Source organism: Phalacrocorax carbo, chromosome 3, assembly GCF_963921805.1.
Source record: "Phalacrocorax carbo chromosome 3, bPhaCar2.1, whole genome shotgun sequence".
NCBI lineage: Eukaryota > Metazoa > Chordata > Aves > Suliformes > Phalacrocoracidae > Phalacrocorax > Phalacrocorax carbo.
The window spans coordinates 11048530-11068053 of record NC_087515.1 but is presented as its reverse complement, the minus strand read 5'-3'; the positions used below and the strand labels follow the sequence as shown (position 1 = coordinate 11068053).

The following is a 19524-nucleotide window of genomic DNA, read 5'->3' as shown; positions in this document are numbered from 1 at the left end:
CACAGGTATTTCTAGACTATCTCTATAACAGTAAATAAAATGGGCCAAGAAAGGGACTGTTCACAGGCCAGCCCTTGAACTGTATCCAGGCATTAGTCTGGGAGGTGCTAGCTGCCTGGACCAGAACTAGGTCAGGGATTGACCTAATGATACGATCATATGACAGTGCTTTAGCTGGCCCTGTATCCTAGCTCTCTTTAGTTTGTGAGTACACACAGAGCCTTACAGTTCTAATTATACTATGAAATGTTACTTTACTCTTCTACTGTCCTCCTCATGACATTTGGGTAACATAGTTCGTCTAATAAAAATAAGAAATCTGCATATATACATGAGTAAATATCTGTGGACTAAATTTCCCATCCTCCTATTGTAAACTGTACAACAGAACACTGTATAAATAATCCTTGACTTCTTAATGAATAGGGGACTGCATTAGAGAACTGCAGTTCTAATAAGATCACCGTATCACCAAATAATAAGATTTTATAATATACAAAAACTTGTTGCTATTGAGGATTTGCCTACTAGGCACAATTTAGCACATTTATTGCACATGCAATTTTAGGAGCAATTTTTTTACAGTAAAGAATAAAGAAATCACACAATTATCAAGTTACAATTTAATAAACTGATTCCATTATTGATGACATTGGCGGACCAAGTTCATCTCTGGCCTAACTCCACTGAACATACTACTGTTGCAGCAGAAACAAGTTTGGCTCTGGTGCATGCCATTGTTTAATAACTATTCTGATTATACAATGCCTACCTGTGATGCATCTTGAGGGAAAACTGCATCAAAAGCAAACATCTTGGGTGGAACCTGGTTGCCTCTTTTCTGGAAAGCATTCTGACCTCCACAGGTCAATGGGTCATACAGCGTGATTTGCTTTTTACGAGGATCAACTTTTAAGAAAGAGCTGGACTCAGACGTGTCTCTGGCAAGCATGGAAGAAATGCGCACCATGACTTTGACCTGTCAGCAAACACACAAAAAGACGACCACATCTGATTAGCCTCTTGGATCCTCTAGACTGGTATGTTGAGTGAACTTTCCAATTACGCTTGACCAAATCATACTTGCTTGCTGTAGCTAGTGTCCCAGTGGAAGTCAGTGAAGACACAGGAATTCTTATAGGCAGAATTTGGCCTAAAATACACAGTGAATAAAGCCAGAACTCACTTCATCTACTTCAGCAAGCAACATGTGTATTTAGAATTATGAGGTACATCATGGTGTTTTAGTGTCAATGTTACTAAACTATGATGAGGTATTACATCACCTTGTCTAACTCTCAATATAAACTGAAAATTAACTGTACCCCAGTGGCCCAATTAAGAAAGCTGAAAGGTAATCTAGACTGCTAAGCTATCAGAACTGCTGTGGTTTCTACAAAGCAGTCTGATCAATAAAGCAAGCACATAAAAGCCAGATCTGTAATTTATACTTTTCCGATTCTAATCCAAATGCAAAAAGATGAAGTGCTCAGTTCTAAGTGTCCTCATCAAGGAGTTGTGAAGAGAGCCCTGTTTTAATGGTCAGACTTTGAAATTATTGTCAAGGGACTGGAATGTAATAAGTGATAAAAGATTTGTTAAAACATGTTAGCTCACAACTCATTAGATGGCTACATAATAAGACATTATTCCTAAGACAAAAATACATCTTCATGGATTTAATAAGGTTATACTGCATCCTTAGCCCACTTGGAAAGTAATTTAGATGCAAGTAAAACTGATGACAGTTGGTCTGACTTTGGTTCTCCCCACAAATTCTTCACCTGCAGACACGAGTTCCTGAACTTTAAAGGGCAAATATCACCTCTCTGCCAGCTCTTGCCTCTAGCCATACCTGCACACACTTTGTCCTAGAGCAGACTGACTTTCACATCAACCAGACAGAACTTTTATCTAAATGCTCCTTGACTGTAGGTCACTTGTATCACACCCACCCATGGTTGGCATGCAAGTGACCACAAAGGGTCACTTCAGCATAGGGTAGGATCACATCTGCTGTTGGAATGGCAGATGCACCCTGGCAGGAGGTTGTAGCCCTAAAAGGTAGATGAAGCTGCAGTTTCTGTTGGCCTCATTGGGACTGGTGCTCTTTGTATGTACATCTCATTTCATGTTGGCCTAAACTCATCCCACATGGAAATAAGCCAGCTGCTTTGAGAGGTAAAATCTGTGCAAATTCACTTTTGATACAGCTCCTTTGAAGACAACAGAATGAGACCAGAGATTAATTGGGATTATTCAGCTTTTTTGTGATGTCTTCTCTATATGTCTGTGAGTCAAAGTGGTAATTTGACTCCACATATTTTAACCTGGGAAAACATGTTGTCAATAGATGATGAAATAGTCACAAATCTGTGCACATGATTTCAGTTTTACACAAATAGTTGAGGGAAAGAGGAAAAATACTCTTGGGTGTGAATGGGTTTTCCTCTCAACTACTTGGCTGAGCTGCTTATGAAACCTAACTTCTAACTGGAAAAAAACACTTCCAATATTTTACCAAAGGCGGTCTTCTAAACCCAGCCCTAAGCAGAGCTGATTTCTGCTGAGGACAAAGGCAGCCAATGCCCTGAGTCAGTCCACATGAACTAGACAAGGTTTGAATGTTTATTGCAGCCCTAGATCTCCTGGCAGCTCAGAAGGGAGGCACTAGTCAAGTTAGCAGGGAAGAGAGGGAGTATAACATTGAATCCTAGAGGAGCAAGAGAACAAAGAGCGATATCAGTCTTGATCTGTTTTCCAGTTTTCAATTTCAGATGTCTTTGGCTTTTTCTACTGTGTCTCACATTTTTAAACAGGTGCTAACATTGAGAGCATTAGGCTGATCTGCTGGAAACCAAAATAAATGCTATTCAACTACTTTAAATAAAAAACTTGCTCTGCTTTAAAAAAATATTTCTCTTTAAGTTTATGTGTATTTTTGGCTGCTATGAATCCATGTCCTCCAGAGCCTTGATCCTTGTGTGCAAAGGAGAGTTAACTGAATACCCTGCAGCTAAGTTTCTTTGCATTTTGGAGAATGACTAGTGCGTGAAATATAACAACACTTCATACGCAGGCAGTCTAAGAGTCCTTTCTAGCCTCAAACTGTATGGGCATTCAGTTTTAACTTCAGCTACAACAGTTTTGTTACAGTGTAACATCACTGGCTTGGGTCCTGATTTAAACCTATTCACACAAAACCAGATTAATACCTGTCACTTCTTACTGAAGTAATACTGCAAATCCTCCTAACTTCCAACAGCTATAGTGACAGAAGCTGAGGCATCAGGTTTCTCTTTCCCCGGAGTAAAAGACCAATTTAACTCAAATCCTAAAAATTTACTAGCATCAGATAAACTGAATGAACCACTACAGAAAAAAATCTCATCTCAGAAGTCCCAGGAGATGTCTGACAGCATACATTTTCTAGCCATTTGGCTCCTCAACTCTGGCAAACATAGACATTTCTCAAGAAAAAATACTGCTATTGCCATAAACCTTTGCATTTCCTGTGCATTGGGGATTTTTGTCTTGAGACATAATAATTCATGTATGTTAGGGCAAAGGAATATCATATTGATTACATGTGGATATTCTGATAGATGGACCACTTCTTAATCTGCAGCTAATTTGTTTGCAGCTGGTATGAAGATGTCTGTGCCCCTTGGCACAGCTGAACTTGGGCAATTCATCTCACCTCCATTTAGACCATCCTGCAGGAGCTGTCTCCATGCAAGCCGGCTGTCTGACCCCTTTGTAGACAACAGAGAGAAACAGGCTCTTCTAGCATGTATTTCACGTATTCTGTTTTATAGACCTGCCTTCCAGATAAGATGAGTTGGACTCCACAAGTGCTTCTTGCTTTCTCTATACCACCGCAAGTATCTTAAATGATTACCTGAGATGTAGGTGCCTACATTTTAGGCTGTCTAAAGTTATTCTTTCTGCTGTAAACATAATAAAAATGTTTTTCCTCGGCAGTATAGCCCCTGATCCAAATTCTGTAGCATACAAATATCTGTGTGATGGTCTTCAGCAAAAATCACATGCTAACAAAAATAAAGATGGGTGCACGAGCATGACGGACACCGAACATAGGTAGTAGCAATAGATTATTTGAAGTCATCTGATGATTTGTATACCCTAGAGTATTCTCCCAGGCTAGTTTCACACCAGTGTAACTCTTTCAAATTACTCCTGATTTACATTACATTAATTGAGAAGATGATTAGGTCCTGGCTGCGCAAAATACATGTCTACTGCATGCTATGGGAGCTGTGACTATAGGAAAACCCAACAAGTAGGCAAGTTACAGGTAAACTTCAGCCCTGAGAAACATGTATTGGGATTCAGAACTGCATACATAACTGTGGCAAAATAACCTAGGCAGACCAGATAGATTTTTAAACTTCTGAGCTGGATGTATCTTCTCAGGAAACAGGCAGGCTTGTGGTCTAGGAATCAGGCTGAGCCTGGGGAGCTAGGACCCCTCCTAACAAACACAGTATGTTTGTGAACTAGAGTGATACAATCTCTGTTTCACACTCCCCACCTGTACAACAGGCTGAGTCATAGCAAGGCATATGGATACATTCAGTCATTACCGGGCTCAAAGGACTGGCAGTTGCCATTAGGTAGGCACTCCATTATTAAATGTTATTATGCATGTAACCTAAACCCAAGGATTCATGCAAAGCATTTCCCAACAGTGGTTACGACAAGAGTAAATCAACTAAGCTACAGCAGTAGAAGGGATGGGAGACCACAACCTCCTGCTCTGTTGTTGCAGTCCTTCGTGCAATTCACAGCTGGGGGTAGCAGGGGGAGGCTCAGAGTCCGTGCTGGCCCCACCAATCCACACCACAGGGGAGGCAGTGTGAGGATGGGTGAACATAACTCAGCCAGCTATGGGGATAGCACAGGAACTTAATGGACTTAAAAGACTTCATTTCAATTTAAGGAACAGTCAGGTTGAAGATCACAGCGCTGCTCTGGGGAAGGCAGAAATACAGCACAGTTAATTTGAAACTAACTGAACAGTGAAGTTTAAGAACTTGAATACTTTATGCTTGCAATTTATATTTAAATAAACTGTAAATTGAACTTCTCCTTAAAAAGAAGCAAGCAGGTTTTCTGCTTCACTTCCCATGTGTCATTACTCCTTTAGTCCAATGCTACAGTTTCCCACTAATCTCTTGTAATTGAAGGGTTTAAGAGATACCACTTGGATTAATGGGACCACCTAGTCTGCCAGAAATTATTTGAATCCCAGTGATCAGGTCTTGGCAGCGCCCAGCCTTAGACGTACCTCTGACTGTTTCTACAGGGAAACATGAAAGCAGTCTCTTGAGACATGCGCTGTTCGTAAAACAAACAATTTGGGCCTAATTTTGATCTAATTTTACACTCATGCAAACCTGGCTGAACTCCGCAAGAATTACGCTATCTTAAATGTGGGGAGAGAATAAAAGAAAAGGTTACTTGCTCTGCATCATCGTTGTGCCTCTTCTAGGATATGTTTGTCTCAATTCTGCTTATTCTGGAAACATTTTTTTAATGTATTTTCTCCCACAACGTCACAGGATTGCATTTGACAACTATTCAGTCCACCAGGAACCCCATTTACTTCTCTGAATTGTAGTTCCTGCTTACAAAGATTTGTTCTGTTCTTAAATGAGTTTTACAGTCACTGAATTTCACAATATTACTCCCAATGTGCAATGCCACAGACGAAACAACGATCAGAGCTGCACTGTTTACGTTTCCTCAACAAGGTTTCTTTATATTTTTGTATATGCATTTATTTTATATGTATGTGTATTTAAGTTATATACACTATTTTTAAAAAATGCATAAATATTTTTCTGAATATATATATACAAATTTAATATACATTTTTCATAAATCTCTTTCCAAATCATAAGTATTGGCACTGAAGAGTTCCTTCATGTGTACCTTCAGTAGCATCAGGGGAAGATATAGGGGATTTTCTGTAACATCACTATGCTTCTGTACTGTAAAAATAAACACAGACCTTTTAATGAGCTCTACTGCAATTTCAGCTGCCTGAACCATGTTCCTGTGCTTTCTGCCTTTTTATCTAGTGCATCCCTATATACACATCAACCATTTCTTGATGAGGGAATTTGCTATTTGCAGGATTTTTCCTCAGCTAAACTCAATTTGTGACCTATCATGGACCTTTTGTTATGTTCTTTCTCTGTGGAGAAGGACAAAGGTTCAGCATGCTCTGCGAAGTAGAACTGGTGCCATAGGAAAAGAAAGAATACAAGAGTCCAGCCCCAGCCACTGACAGTCCCATGTCCCCTGTGCCCACTGGAGTCTTTCTGGAGGACTGGCAGTGAAAAGAGCACAGAAGGTGGAAGAGGTAAGCTGCGTCAAATCTGTATCAAACACGAATAACTACAAACAGAGGCTGGAATGTGGCAACACAAGCAATCAGAGATTGACGCTGGGGATATTATCACTTCCTTCTACTCCTGCCTGTAAGATTTCATTTGGGGTTCATTTATCTAATTACTGCAGGGACAGGGCTAGACAGTTGTTGCTTTGGGCATTGTGCTTGCCTTTATGAGCTGCTTTTCTCATCAATCATTTGAGCAGCTTCTGCTGGACGTGTGCCGGGTAGTGGTGGGAGGCAGGAGCTGCAGTGCAGTCATGGGCGAGACAGGCCAGCCGGGGCTATTGAGCTGTATTAGCACTCCATCAATGTAATGGCAATCACTGGCTGCAGGAACAGCCCTATTGGAGGTTAATGAAGAGTGGGTTTTGTAATTTCTCACTGTTACAGTTGTAAATAATGGTGGCAGGCATGCATTTTTGCTGTAGCCAGCCACAAAATACTACAGCACAAGAAAATCTATGACATCCCGAATGCTTATGCACATACATGCTTTTGCATGATGGATGTAAAGCTAGAAGTCTTTCTGTAATGCCCAGAGAATGTGGAAACAGTCTGCTAAGCATTTTAGAGGATCTTTTTTACAGATCATGAGACAATTAACTGATTGTGCTAAAATGAAATCTAGGAGGTCAAGACAGACAGACTGTGCCAGAATGAGACAAATACAGAATTGTATGAGTGGACGTTATTTTAATGGAAGTCTCCTGGTTACATTTTGGGGAAAAAAACCCACCCACCCAACCAACCAACCAACCAACACAAACAAACAAAACCCAAAAAAAACCAAAACCAAACAAACACCAAACCCCCCAAAAAACACAAACAAAAAAGCTCTGGTAAATTATGCCAGTGTAAGCTGGTCAGGAAGCACGTGTAAACAGGCCTCATTCTCCTCTCTATTTTCACAAAGGTAACTCTTGTAGGCTTCAGTTCTTCACTTTAGCACAAATTAGAAAATACTCAGGCCTGGTGAGTCATGTTCTTTGTGGAAATGGCTGTTACTGCTACTTTGGAAAAGCAATGAAAACAATTTAAAAAGGAATACCATTAGGGCTCACAGGTCTCCTCTTTTTTACAACTATCCCTCTGTTTCTTTCTGATGTAATTGCTAAAACTTTACCAGCTCATCAACCTTATCCTGTACAGCAGTTAAATTAATTTGCACTTGTAGCAATAATGGGAAGTAGTGTAAGTGTACAGGTCCCAAACACCAATCATATTATTCTAAGAACTTGCCCTTATGAGGATTGTACCCCTTTTCAATTGGATGATGTAACTTTATTAGTAAATTTGGTAAAATCTGGTGTGAAATATGCTCAGGTTACAGGGCATGGTTCAGTGACCTCTTGTCTTGTTTGCGTCAGCAGTAGCTTTGAGTTTTGTCACTGTAATTTGGACAGGGCTGAGCACTGACACTGTCTGAATCCAGCATGTACATCAGCCCAGTCCCTCAGCTCTTGTATTGCTACTTCAGCATTTACTAGATTAACATATAGCACTGCAACTTTCTTCTGTTCTTTAACAAAATAAATAATAAAAAAGACATAAGGGTCATCCTGTCATGGAAACAATCTTTCCTTAAGTTTTCCCACATGCATCCAACAGACTGTGATCCTGGTTTTCCTTTTGCTTCCTTCTGATCTCTTTGAGGGAAGTCTGCATTTCAAACCTGCAGAGCTGGGGCAGTCTGCATGTTGCCTCAAGAAGGAGGGGGAGATTTTTCCAGCTTCTGATGCTTTCCACATACATGCACATGCATCCACGGAAGTCTACCTGCATCTATGATGGGGCCAAAAACAGCCTAACTTCAGCTCACGTTTGGGGATGAAATTTCAGCACTTATTTTTGGAGAACATCTTTAAACATCAATGTTAGTGGAATTTTCATAAGAACTGAACAAACCAAAATAGGCTTCCACAATCCCAGCATGAACATGGGATCAGCTGGCAAATCTTGTCTCCCCTGCAGTGGATCTGCAGATATGTAAGCATGCACCTACTCATATGGTCAGCAGATGCCTTACTTAAGCCTCTAACACAGTACTGTGAAAATTCTCCCTCTCACTCTGACAAGAATTTATTTTTCCTGTGCTGAGTAGCAAGCCAGTTGGATGCCATGAATTAAAAGATCTCCTCATTTCCTTGGTGTCAGATCTCTTTACCTTTCAAAAGCGAACAGATCTTTTGCTTCACTTCAGTGACTTTTTAGAGTAGAGGGTTTCTCCCCTTCCTTTTTTCTACTTAGTACAACTTTTTCAAAAGGGTCTGTAGATAAGAAGTATCTATGTCTAGTAAATTAAACAAGGCAAAAACTGTTCCTTGGCACAAAAAGGCCAGCATCCTTCCCTGTAATTCTCATCCTCTGCTATGGTGTAGCAATATCCTTGGTCTGCCAAGATGGTTCTTTGCCCATGCTAATTTAAAAACCATGCCTGCAGTTGTTTGGGAGTACAGTCTACTGGCCCAAAACCATGCCAGGGACCTTGTTACCAATGCAGGAGTATGGATGATTGAGTGCCAGTGCCCAGGAATACTTCCTGCTCCTGTTTAATTTACTTTATAGTCTGTACAGGTTTTATCTGGGATAGAGTTGATTTTCTTCAGAGTAGCTAGGATGGGGCTATGGTTTGGATTTGTGATGAAAAGAGTGTTGATAACACAGGGATGTTTTCGTTACAGCTGAGCAGTGCTTACACAGAGCCAAGGCCTTTCCTGCCCCTCACCCCACCCCACCAGCGAGTGGCTGGGGGTGCACAAGGAGTCGGGAGGGAGCACAGCTGGGACAGCTGACCCCAGCTGACCAAAGGGATATCCCACACCATATGACATCTTGCTCAGCGTATAGAGCTGGGGGAGAAGAAGGAAGGTTGAGATCTTTGGAGTGATGGCGCTTGTCTTCCCAAGTAACTGCTCTGCATGATGGAGCCCTGCTTTCCTGGAGATGGCTGAACACCTGCCTGCCCGTGGGAACTGGTGAATGAATTCCTTGTTTTACTTTGCTCGCGTGCACGACTTTTGCTTTAACTATTAAACTGGCTTTATCTCAACCCACGAGTTTCCACTTCTGCTACTCTGATTCTCTCCCACATCCCACTGGGGGAGCAGTGAGCAGGCAGTTGTGTGGGGCTGAGCTGCCTACCAGGGTTAAAACACTCCATAGTTCGAGCTACAGAACTTTGCTCAGCTTGGCCATGTTTTCCATTCTTTAAGTTAAGTATAGGTAACTCAGATGGTGCAGTAGTGGCCTCCCAAGCATGTGATCTGCCATATGTTGTTCTGTTCATATTCCAGACTGGCTTGCTGTCTACAGATCCACTAAACACAGAAAATACATTTGTGGCACTACCAAGGCAAGCCTCCCTAAAGAACTTCTCTGCTCTCATGATTGATGACAAGGCTGCTGTAGTTCTTGCTGCCTACATAGGGTTGCCACTAGCCCCTGACAGAGAGGGAGCCATCAGTAGCAAGTCACTTGGCTCTTTCTCATAGGCCATGCTCATATCCTGCTGCACTGAAGAAAGACTGAAGAGAATTCTGCTTCACTCGTTTTCTCTTAGAAACCTACCCTTCCAGCAAAACATGACTGTACAGCCTCAGCTGCCACAAGGACTGACGTTGATAGAAAGCAGTAGCAATATCAACAGTAGCAAAATCTCAAGCACGGTCATTGATAATTATGTCTGCTATATTACTTCTAAGAGTCTAAGTTTCCCTTTTTGTGAAGCTCTAAAAAAGCTGCACAGGGTTCGGCTTGGTAAGTTTAAGCAGGCAGGTCACCTTATCCCTAATTAGAGAAAGGGTGGCACCAAGGCCTTCATGTTACACATTCTCAGGAGAACAGGAACTCCCAGATGAACAAGGCTTTCTGGTTTTTTGTCTAATAAAACAAGAATTTCTATGGAAATAATGCAGATAAAAGACTGTCCTTTCAGTGCTAGAGAAACAAAGGATATACAGGTATTGCACGTAAGATGTATAATCACAATTGTAACCTTTTCCATTATTTATAAAGATGATCTCCATGACTGCATACAAAAGAAGATTCCCCGGTCTGCACGTAACAGTGTATGGCATAGCACCATAAATAATAAGTAGCGATGCAATCAGATAAGGATTTACATTATTTAAGCCAAGCCAAAAGAAGTGACAAATTGCAGTTTAATGCAGATAAGTGTGGAAAAAAGATGTGTAAAGCTTTGGAGTGGCAGTTGGTAATGACAGCCAGTAAATAAAAGGGATGGTCACGGTACTGACTAGGAAAAAGATTTCAGAATTCATGGGGAGGAAAAGAATTCCAAAGAAAGCAATGGACCACACTGCTAAAGGGAGTCTATATAAATGGAAGGAGATACAATTATCATATTAGGCAATATAGGTGAGATATCTAATAGGTGCTTGGGTTTTCAGAGGAGAATTCCAGGGGGGGAGTATAACTAGCCTGCAGTGCCATATGTTGCACGAAACAATCAGCAGAGACTTCAGGGATTAGAGCTAGATGCTTTAGTGACAAATACAATACATTATAAAGTCATTGAATTCAGCAATAATTCCTTATTGACCTGCAAGTATATGAGATAAGAATCTGACCTTAGTTAGGAACAACCACCAACCAAAGGAAACTTGAAAAACGAGAAAATGATAAAACCTGGATCCAAGCAATAACATGATTTATATTGTTAATGAACCTTTCACCTGAAGATCCTACAGGGCTTTCCAAAGGCTTCTGACAAGATCCAGATGTATATTTACAATTATGCTCATTTTTCAACTGCAGAAATAAGGCATAAAAATAAATGCACCATCCAAGAACCCAGGAAAGACTTTCTTTACCTAAACAGACTGCCTGAAATCTACTTCTTCCCTTTCTTATCCCATAACCATAGGCTGTAATGTTTACAAGGGCATAAAACTGATATTAAATTTACTTCTGCTTTCGTGTTATGTCCTTTTCAATAGTACCTGCATGCTTCTATCTTTGGCAGTGGTACAGGGAGGCACAATAATTACAAAACCCAAGCAGCCAGTCACTTAGAATTAATTAGATCCATTTGTAATGCTATATATTATCTCTAACTAAAAATGCATTTGTTGAGCTTTAACAGAAATCTGTGGAACAGATTTTTATACTGGGCTTGATTCTGCATGCCTCTGAAACAAACAGGATTATTTATTGTGCCTGCGACAAGAGAATAGAAGTCAAGACCATACAAGGTGCATTTAAAGGTTCACATAAATCTATAATATCTCATCTCCAACAATGACCCCACCATCTGCCCGGTGAGCCTCCCATGGCAGTGGGATGAACTGATGTCTCACTGGTCCCCTCCAAGCTGTGCTTTGCCAACACCCGCATGGCTCACGCGCCACTTGCATCCTCCCAAGACACATACTGGGGTGGGGAACTTATACAATCAGGAGAGAGCCACAGGGTCCAATGAGCCACCTTGTAGTCTGAATCAAATCTACAGCCCATTGGGGACATTATTGGGCTTGGGCATATTAATAGTGCCATTTGTGGGATGGTGTAACTCCTTTCGGGGTGGGAAGAGGAGTGGCCCAGAAAGGTCTCCCCTGGGTACATACAGTACCTGAAGCTGCCTCTCCCAGCTCCTCCAGAACCTGTTGCAGAGGCTCTGGTTGCTTGTCTCTCCTCAGATTTTTTTTGATTTTTCTTTTTAGTGCCTTCCCCAGTCCTAATATTCAATTTCTTTCTGACCAGTAGTGAACATTGTGTTGGGATTTTCAGTAGCCTCTTGAAGGCACTACAACCTGACTCTTACCCCTGAAGGAAAGTAAATCCAAGGTAATCGTGTGTCTGAGCAAATTTGTTCCTAAAAGCTGAGGATCAGCAAACACATTCTTTGGTGGTACAAGGATGCTCTTACTTACCTGGAAAAAATCTAAAGACATATTAGCTAAATCTACGCTGCTGGTGCAAATTATATCTGTGTTGTACTCTATGATATTGGTTCCTGGGCATGCATCTGACTCCAGGTACAGCACAGCTCATCTCCACTGCATCCTGTGTTCCCATGGGAAGAAATCCAGGTATGCAGGCGTGGAGGATGGTAGGGTATGCTTAGCACTGATCCTGGCCTGTCTGATCACAGAACCAAGATATCAGGACAGTAATGCTTTTCTGTGTTTTTCTTTTTGTTGTTGTTGTTGTACTGAACATAAGTAGCTAAATAACAGAAGCAAAATGATATCAAATCAGAGAGGAAGACAAACAAAAAAGACAGAAAGAAGATTAAACAGGAGCCCCCAGGTGAGAACTAACTGGAAACAGTACTTTGACAAATGAAACTTGCCTTGCATCACAGGGACTCACTAACTTCTTTTACCCTCAGCTGTACTATACAGCATAACATTGCTGCTGACCCTCTTCCTTGACAAATGCAACTCTCTAGCAATGAGAAACAGCCAACAAAGTGCCCATCTGCCTAGCAAACCCTATCAGTTATGATTTCATCCACTGCTTGCTGCCTTGTTAAATGCTGTAATAAATAACAGCAGTGTTTGTGAATAGACCAGGTAACTTGCCCTAGAATGAATAATCCAGTGCTTGTTAGTAGTCTTCACACATGCCCTCAGTTGTAACTCTACAATCTTAACTCAGGCAAAATTCAACCTCAGCCACCATTTCCTGACTTTTGAGTGCTTAACCATGCAGCCTTAACATTCCTTTAACGTTGCTGTTTGTCAACGGAATAATTCATTATGTTGTGTGCAGCTTAGGGACTGTGTAATTCTTTCTAGCAAGTAGCAGCCTTTAACGAATGGCACCTGATCAATAATGCAGAATTCAACATTTGAGAATAAATAAAAAGCCTTTTTCATGAGGGGTGTCTGTAGGAAATGTCAAAACCATTTATCAAGAGTCCAGGCTGATAGCCTGCAGCTGCTGTCCACAAGAACTATAAAAACAAACTTTGTTGAGTCCTACAAATATGTTTTTTTGTCTTGAGTGTAATTAGCTTTTTCCATGACCAAAACACAAAATAAGGACTTATTGAGTATGAATGCAATGGTCATTACTAGAGCCTTTTTAAAGCAGAACTTTGCCATAATAGTACTTTGTCCTTAAGCTGCTAATTATACAGGATTATTTTATATTGTCTTTTAAAGGTGCACCTTTGAAAAAATCCTCACTGTAACTCTAGCCATGTTGAACTGCTCAATACAAATGCAAAAAAGGCATTCATATTTGGGTTTCAAAAACTCACATTAACAAGGCAATTGGACAAACATTGCAAACAAAGACAATGGTAAGCACTTCACCTCTTCCTGATATCTAGGTGAAGCATCTATCAAAGGAGCAAGCAGTTTTGACTATTTTGGAAAGCTTTTATTTTTCTTAATAAATGATTTAACAGAGAAGCACAGGGCAACTCCAGCTCCTTTGCTAATTATCTGCATCCAGCTGTAAGTGGAGTAGCAATAGTTAATGGGTATAATCACTACTGACAAATATGAGCAAGATGTTGCAAAGGGAGGTTTAATGAAGTTTGCTTTAGCACTACATAGCTTAAAAAACTTCACTGTAAGGGGCAAAGGAATCCCTCGTCAAATCCTACATCTAGTGTGATCAGTTTTCTAGGCATGCAATTGAAATAACTAAGTGTAATCTCATTCTGGACTCTACATATACAAACAAGGCTCCATTGCATCTATCACCAGGAAGGGGACTGCATTAGCCATGTAAGATTAATTCCTGAAGGTCAAGCTCTTGATCACTTAGGAGCTGCTCAAGAAGACTTCACCTTTATCCAGCCTGAACTACACTGACAATTTGGTTTCTCTCTTTTCTGATGCAGACAGAGCGCTCAGATGGTGGATAGGAACAAGCAGATGATCTTGGTGAGATTGGGCAGGCAACAGTTCTACAGCTCCATCCACTCTCTCTCAGAGGCGGGTGACAGAGTTGGCTGCTTCATCTCCTCTAAAACCTTATTATTTCCAGTTCAGTCATAACAATGTCACCATGAGTCAATGAGATCCAGTGTTCTCAAAACTGAGATCACTCAGCAAAGGCCTTGGTGTCTTTGATCGGTAACAATTCCTGCAGAGACACTGTAGCTCTGTTGACACTACTGGAAATATCCTAGTTATTACACCAATGAGTTTGTTTCAATATCCATCTTTTTACACAGTCCTTTCCACCTACTACAAAAATTTCTGTGGTAACACTGCTATTTGTCATGGGTGGCACTGCATGCCAGACAATGGCTGTGCACAAGTTTCAGAAGTGATTGAAGCAACTAACCTTCTCTTGAGCAATAAAGGGGTCTTTCATTTTAAGATAATTCATCCTCCATACTTGTCACTACTATAGCTTAGTATAGGGGAAGAAATGATCTTTGATGCCTTGTAACATTTTGTCACTCATCACAAAATAGAGATTAATGAAGGAAAAAAAAAGGGGGGGGCGGGGCGGTGACGGTTTTTTAAAGAAGTATCTTCCCACAGTAGATTAGAGCATAGGCAGAACAAATAAGCAAGGAAAAATATATCAGAAAGATAAAAGGAAGAAGATACCACAACAAATAACACTTACAGAGTCATTTTTAATGTGCAGCATAGAATGAAGCTTAATGAAATATTCAAACTTCAAATCTAAACATGATCCTAAATCAGCACTGTGGTAGGGAAGCAGACAGCTCTGCTGCCTGACTGTCTGGTGAAGGATGGTTTTATACCACAAAACCTGAAAAAGGTATGTTTGAAGTAAGTAGGACTGCCTAAGTACAGACTGATCATATGCATTAGTATGAAATGTAAGCACAGAAAGTGAGTGTGGCTATGGTTGGCCAGGATCCAAATGAGAAGCCATGCCAACCACAACAATATTCAGATTTTCACTGGTGGAGCCCGAGCCCTAACTTGGATCAACTTGGTTTTTCCTCACTTCTTTCAGTACATAAAATCATTCCAAATACTTCCAGGAATTGACAGTACCTCATTTAGACAGAATGGACCACAAATCTGTCCAGCTGGGAAGCCTCAGGTACAGTCATAGCCATTATGACAACTACTACAGTGAAAAATAAACAATGCGGAGTTTTAATTGCACTTTTAAAGTGGCCGTTAGCACTTGTCCAGTACTACAGCTTTATATTAGCCCTTTTATTAAGGAGTGTCCTCACAGCAACACTCATCTGTGAGTGCTGCAAACCATGCAGCTCTGTGCTTACTTCTTTAATAGCTAAGTATCTTTCATTCTTACATAGTGTTTTTGCTATACAAAGAAAAAATTGGGATATGGATCTTACTTTGGACAGTGTGAGTCTCAACTTTTGGTATATTTACATTTGGCTTTTGATTCAGATTATTCAGTAACATAGAGCCTAATAAATGTTAATATGTCGTGGTTCACAAACAGCTTTGTATATACCGCTGCTCTTACTGTATTTCTGTTAAATGCTGCACATCTTACCTGACTGCATGCAAATGTGCATTAGCTAATATTCAGTACAAGTTTTGGTAAGGTGGATATTGCATATGAACTCACCAAAGTAAAGGAAATGCATTCTGTCATTAATTTCTACCAATTTGAGCAGATGTTGCAAGAAATATGGTCTCTGTCAAGACGCTTCAGGACATATCTTATTCACTGTGTAACGACAAGACAGAACAACAGGGTGTGGTTTCAATGGAGTGACTATCTCTGGATGTCCTTGGATAGTGTGGGATTCAGTAAACCTCTTAATATCATTTTAATTAAGCTGTTACAGTCCATCATGTCAAAACATAAAAATACAGATTATATAAAACTGCATTAGGGGATCTTACAAAGCCCTGATTAATGGCCTGATAGGTTGTAAAATGAATCCAAACTGTAAATTTATACCAAGGGCTTTTCTAAAATGTGAATTATTGACTTGACAGATCATAATAACTCTTTCCAAACTATTCTGGTCTATGGTTCAAATCTTTCCTGTATAGCTCACTGACGTGCACAGTAAGTCTAATTTACTATGTCTCCTACTGCATGAACATCCACAGAATGCAACATTCCTTGAAATGTATTCTGAAATATTGCAAGTGACCAGATGGACAAAGGCATGAGGAAGAAAATGCCATTAATCTATAATGACTTCCATATAAAAGTAACTCAGAATTCCTCCTACTACCTCACCTGGCAGAAAAGTTTCTACCATTAGCAAAGTACACCAATGACTGAATATATTACATGGAGTCTGCTTTATGCATCAGCTACCTTGGCTCTCCATTAGAAAAGGTGGTTTATTTGCTGTTTCATGACACCATTATTTTCTATAGTGCTAACACAGGAGAGATACTTCTAATACCTAGCAGATTGCATCTAGACTGCCATATTAACATGATCCTCAAAGAAACACTTGAACCCAAGACTTCTTATCTGGATATATTTTAATAATCTTTATTTATCTCTGAAGACTGGAGCAAACCTCAGCTCATCAGACAGGAAATCATAGACAGTGCAGGCAAAGAAGACATTCTGGATGCTATGGAGCTTAGCCTCGACAGACCGTACAGACCCAACAGGATCAAGCCACTCAGTCCTGGCAACAGACACTCACTGTTGCAAATATCTCCAAAAGCCATAAAACATAGTCCCCTCTTCCCCCAAAGGGCAGGGGTGAACTCAAAGCCTGTCTTGCCAAACTTCTGCGATGTGACATTTATTTCCCTGAAGTTAAAATTCCAAACTCAGATCAGCCAGCGTATTTTGTAAAATGCTTTCTTTTTACCTTGGTAAGAGAAGGCATCTCACTTACACATATCTAAATTGAAAATCTGTATCTTCTTGGAACATATACAGTTGAAGCTCTTTTGGTTACAAGAAATCACAAATACATTTTAACTTGACAACTTTCAGTTACATCTTGAAAGATCCAGCACTTAGAATTTCTATTTTGTCATTACAGAAACTTTGATATTTCAAAATAAGATATTGTTTTGAATAGAAATAAAAATATGCAAGAGTGAAATTTTATAAGAAATGCTTAAATTACTTTGGATTAATTTTAAAAGCCTGTGTTCATAAAACAAAGTTTTTTCCTCTCACTGACTTTAAAAATACTTTGAAAATGTAGTTCATATGATACATTATATAAACTAAAATTAATTTTGAAATTAAAATACTCTGTACCTATGGAGTACTGGCAACGTAAATTTGGTTTTGGGGGAAAAAACCCACAAATTAACAAAAAAAAAAAAGCAAAAAACCAACCAAACACAAACTGACTGAAAAATTTTCAGCTATTTTTAACTCAATTGCTAGTTCAACTTTCAATCAATTCTATCAGTTTTTAAATAACCTGACTAGATGAATACTGGGAACGAGCATGACCTGCCAGTGAGCGGCTATCCTGAAATATAGCTACTAATACAAAAAAATTACATTAGATAATTAAGTTGTTGCTTTAGTAGAACTAGTCCTATTAACTGGGCATGTATTAAATGGGGAAGTACTAAAAGAGCTAACAAAGGCCCAGTAGAAAAAAATATATTTTTTTAAATCTTTACATTAGACTTCATAAACTTGAGGAAAATAAGACTGGGAAAACTGATATCTATAAGGACTTCTAATCACATAATTATATTATCTTTCTGAAGTAATGTAACATGAATTCTGTAGGGTTAATTCATTATTCACTCTTGAGATGCACACTCACAGCAAAGTCTACATACATTCACCCCTTTCCCCATTAATAATAATAATAAAAAAAATTATCTTAATATGAAACAAGACAAGTTTTCTTTTAAAAAAAACCCAACCCAAACCAAAATCCAGCCTAAAAGCCAACACATTTTTGTGCGGAAAACTTTGAAGTTTCTGTAGGCATACATAGCATTCTATCCCAAATCTACATTTTCCAGAGAATCTGCAAAGGAAAAGCAGGAATGCTTTTCACATATAAACCTAGAAAAGCATGTAGAAATCTGTACCATAAACCCTTTGCAAATAGTTCCTGCATAAAAATAAGTATGTAGAGGAGGAATATGCAGAACTGCTCTGAATAATAATGATGGGTAGGTACTGAAAATGTTTTAAAAATATTTGTCAATATTTGTGCACAGACAAGCCAAAATATACAAGATGAAATCCTGTCAACAAACTATCTTTCAGGCAGATTAGGTAACCATAGGACCTTGTCTTGTTTAAGTCAATTGAACTCTTGAAGATTAACAGGATCTTTTCAGGCTGGAAGGGAAAGGTTTCACTAGAAGAAATGAACAAAAGTGACAAAGGAAGAACATGGTCAGAGTAACCCCAATAAGTAGTTCCTTCACAACAGAGGAAACTGTTAAGGAAAATAGTCAAACTCTTTGGAAAGAGGAGGGTATCTGGGGCTGGACTTAGCCTTGAAGTCTCCTCCACCTCATCCACCACCGTTTTGCTCAGAGGAGAAAGAGAAGGGCTGGCTGGAGACCACCATTGCCCCAAGGGCTGAATATCTCCCCCAGGGCTTGACCACAGCCAATTACTTTAGCATTGCTGATGCCCTTGGTGAAGAGAAGGAAGAAAGGCTATGCACGGCCAAACACTTGAAACACTTTCTGCATCAGTATGGCAGGTAATATAATTCCCCCGAATAGGACATCGTCCCTATGTTGAGGTTCAGCTACCTCTGTACATTGGGAACTTTGCTGTGAGACTATAGTAAGGGAAAGGTTTCTAAACGACAGGAAGATGAAGCTGGCATTTCTAGTTCTAACATCCCATGATAAATATTTAAATAAAAAATTCACTTTGAATTCTCAAGCAAGGAAAGTAACTCTAGGAATGATAATACCAAGCATTCCCCTCAATATGGAGTCCTCACTTCTACACGAGGTTATTAAGGTAAACACTGGATTTTTCTTTTATTTTTTTAGTGTCTGGATGATGGTGTGACGTTAACAGGATTTTTTGTGCAGTTATAGTCCCAAGGGGATGCTACAAATAATCAAACCTCCTACTACACCATGTCACCTAATTGTCCACAGGTGTTAGGAAAGAATCCTTCCTCTTCTTTTTCCCAGCCAATGATGCTGTATAGTTTGCAACTTAGTTTAAGATGTCCTTTACATTACCAGGCAATGGCCTTTGATAGAGGCAGCAGGAGACTG

General features: G+C 39.8%; 1 protein-coding gene across 1 annotated transcript in view; it reads right to left on the bottom strand.

Moving 5' to 3' along the window:
* KIF26B (kinesin family member 26B) overlaps positions 1 to 19524 on the bottom strand; it is a 308732-nt gene that overhangs the window by 68521 nt on the left and 220687 nt on the right. Inside the window, exon 6 of the mRNA XM_064445818.1 lies at positions 773 to 979. Coding sequence (XP_064301888.1) covers positions 773 to 979 — 207 coding nt within the window. The remainder of the gene's footprint in view (positions 1 to 772; positions 980 to 19524) is intronic.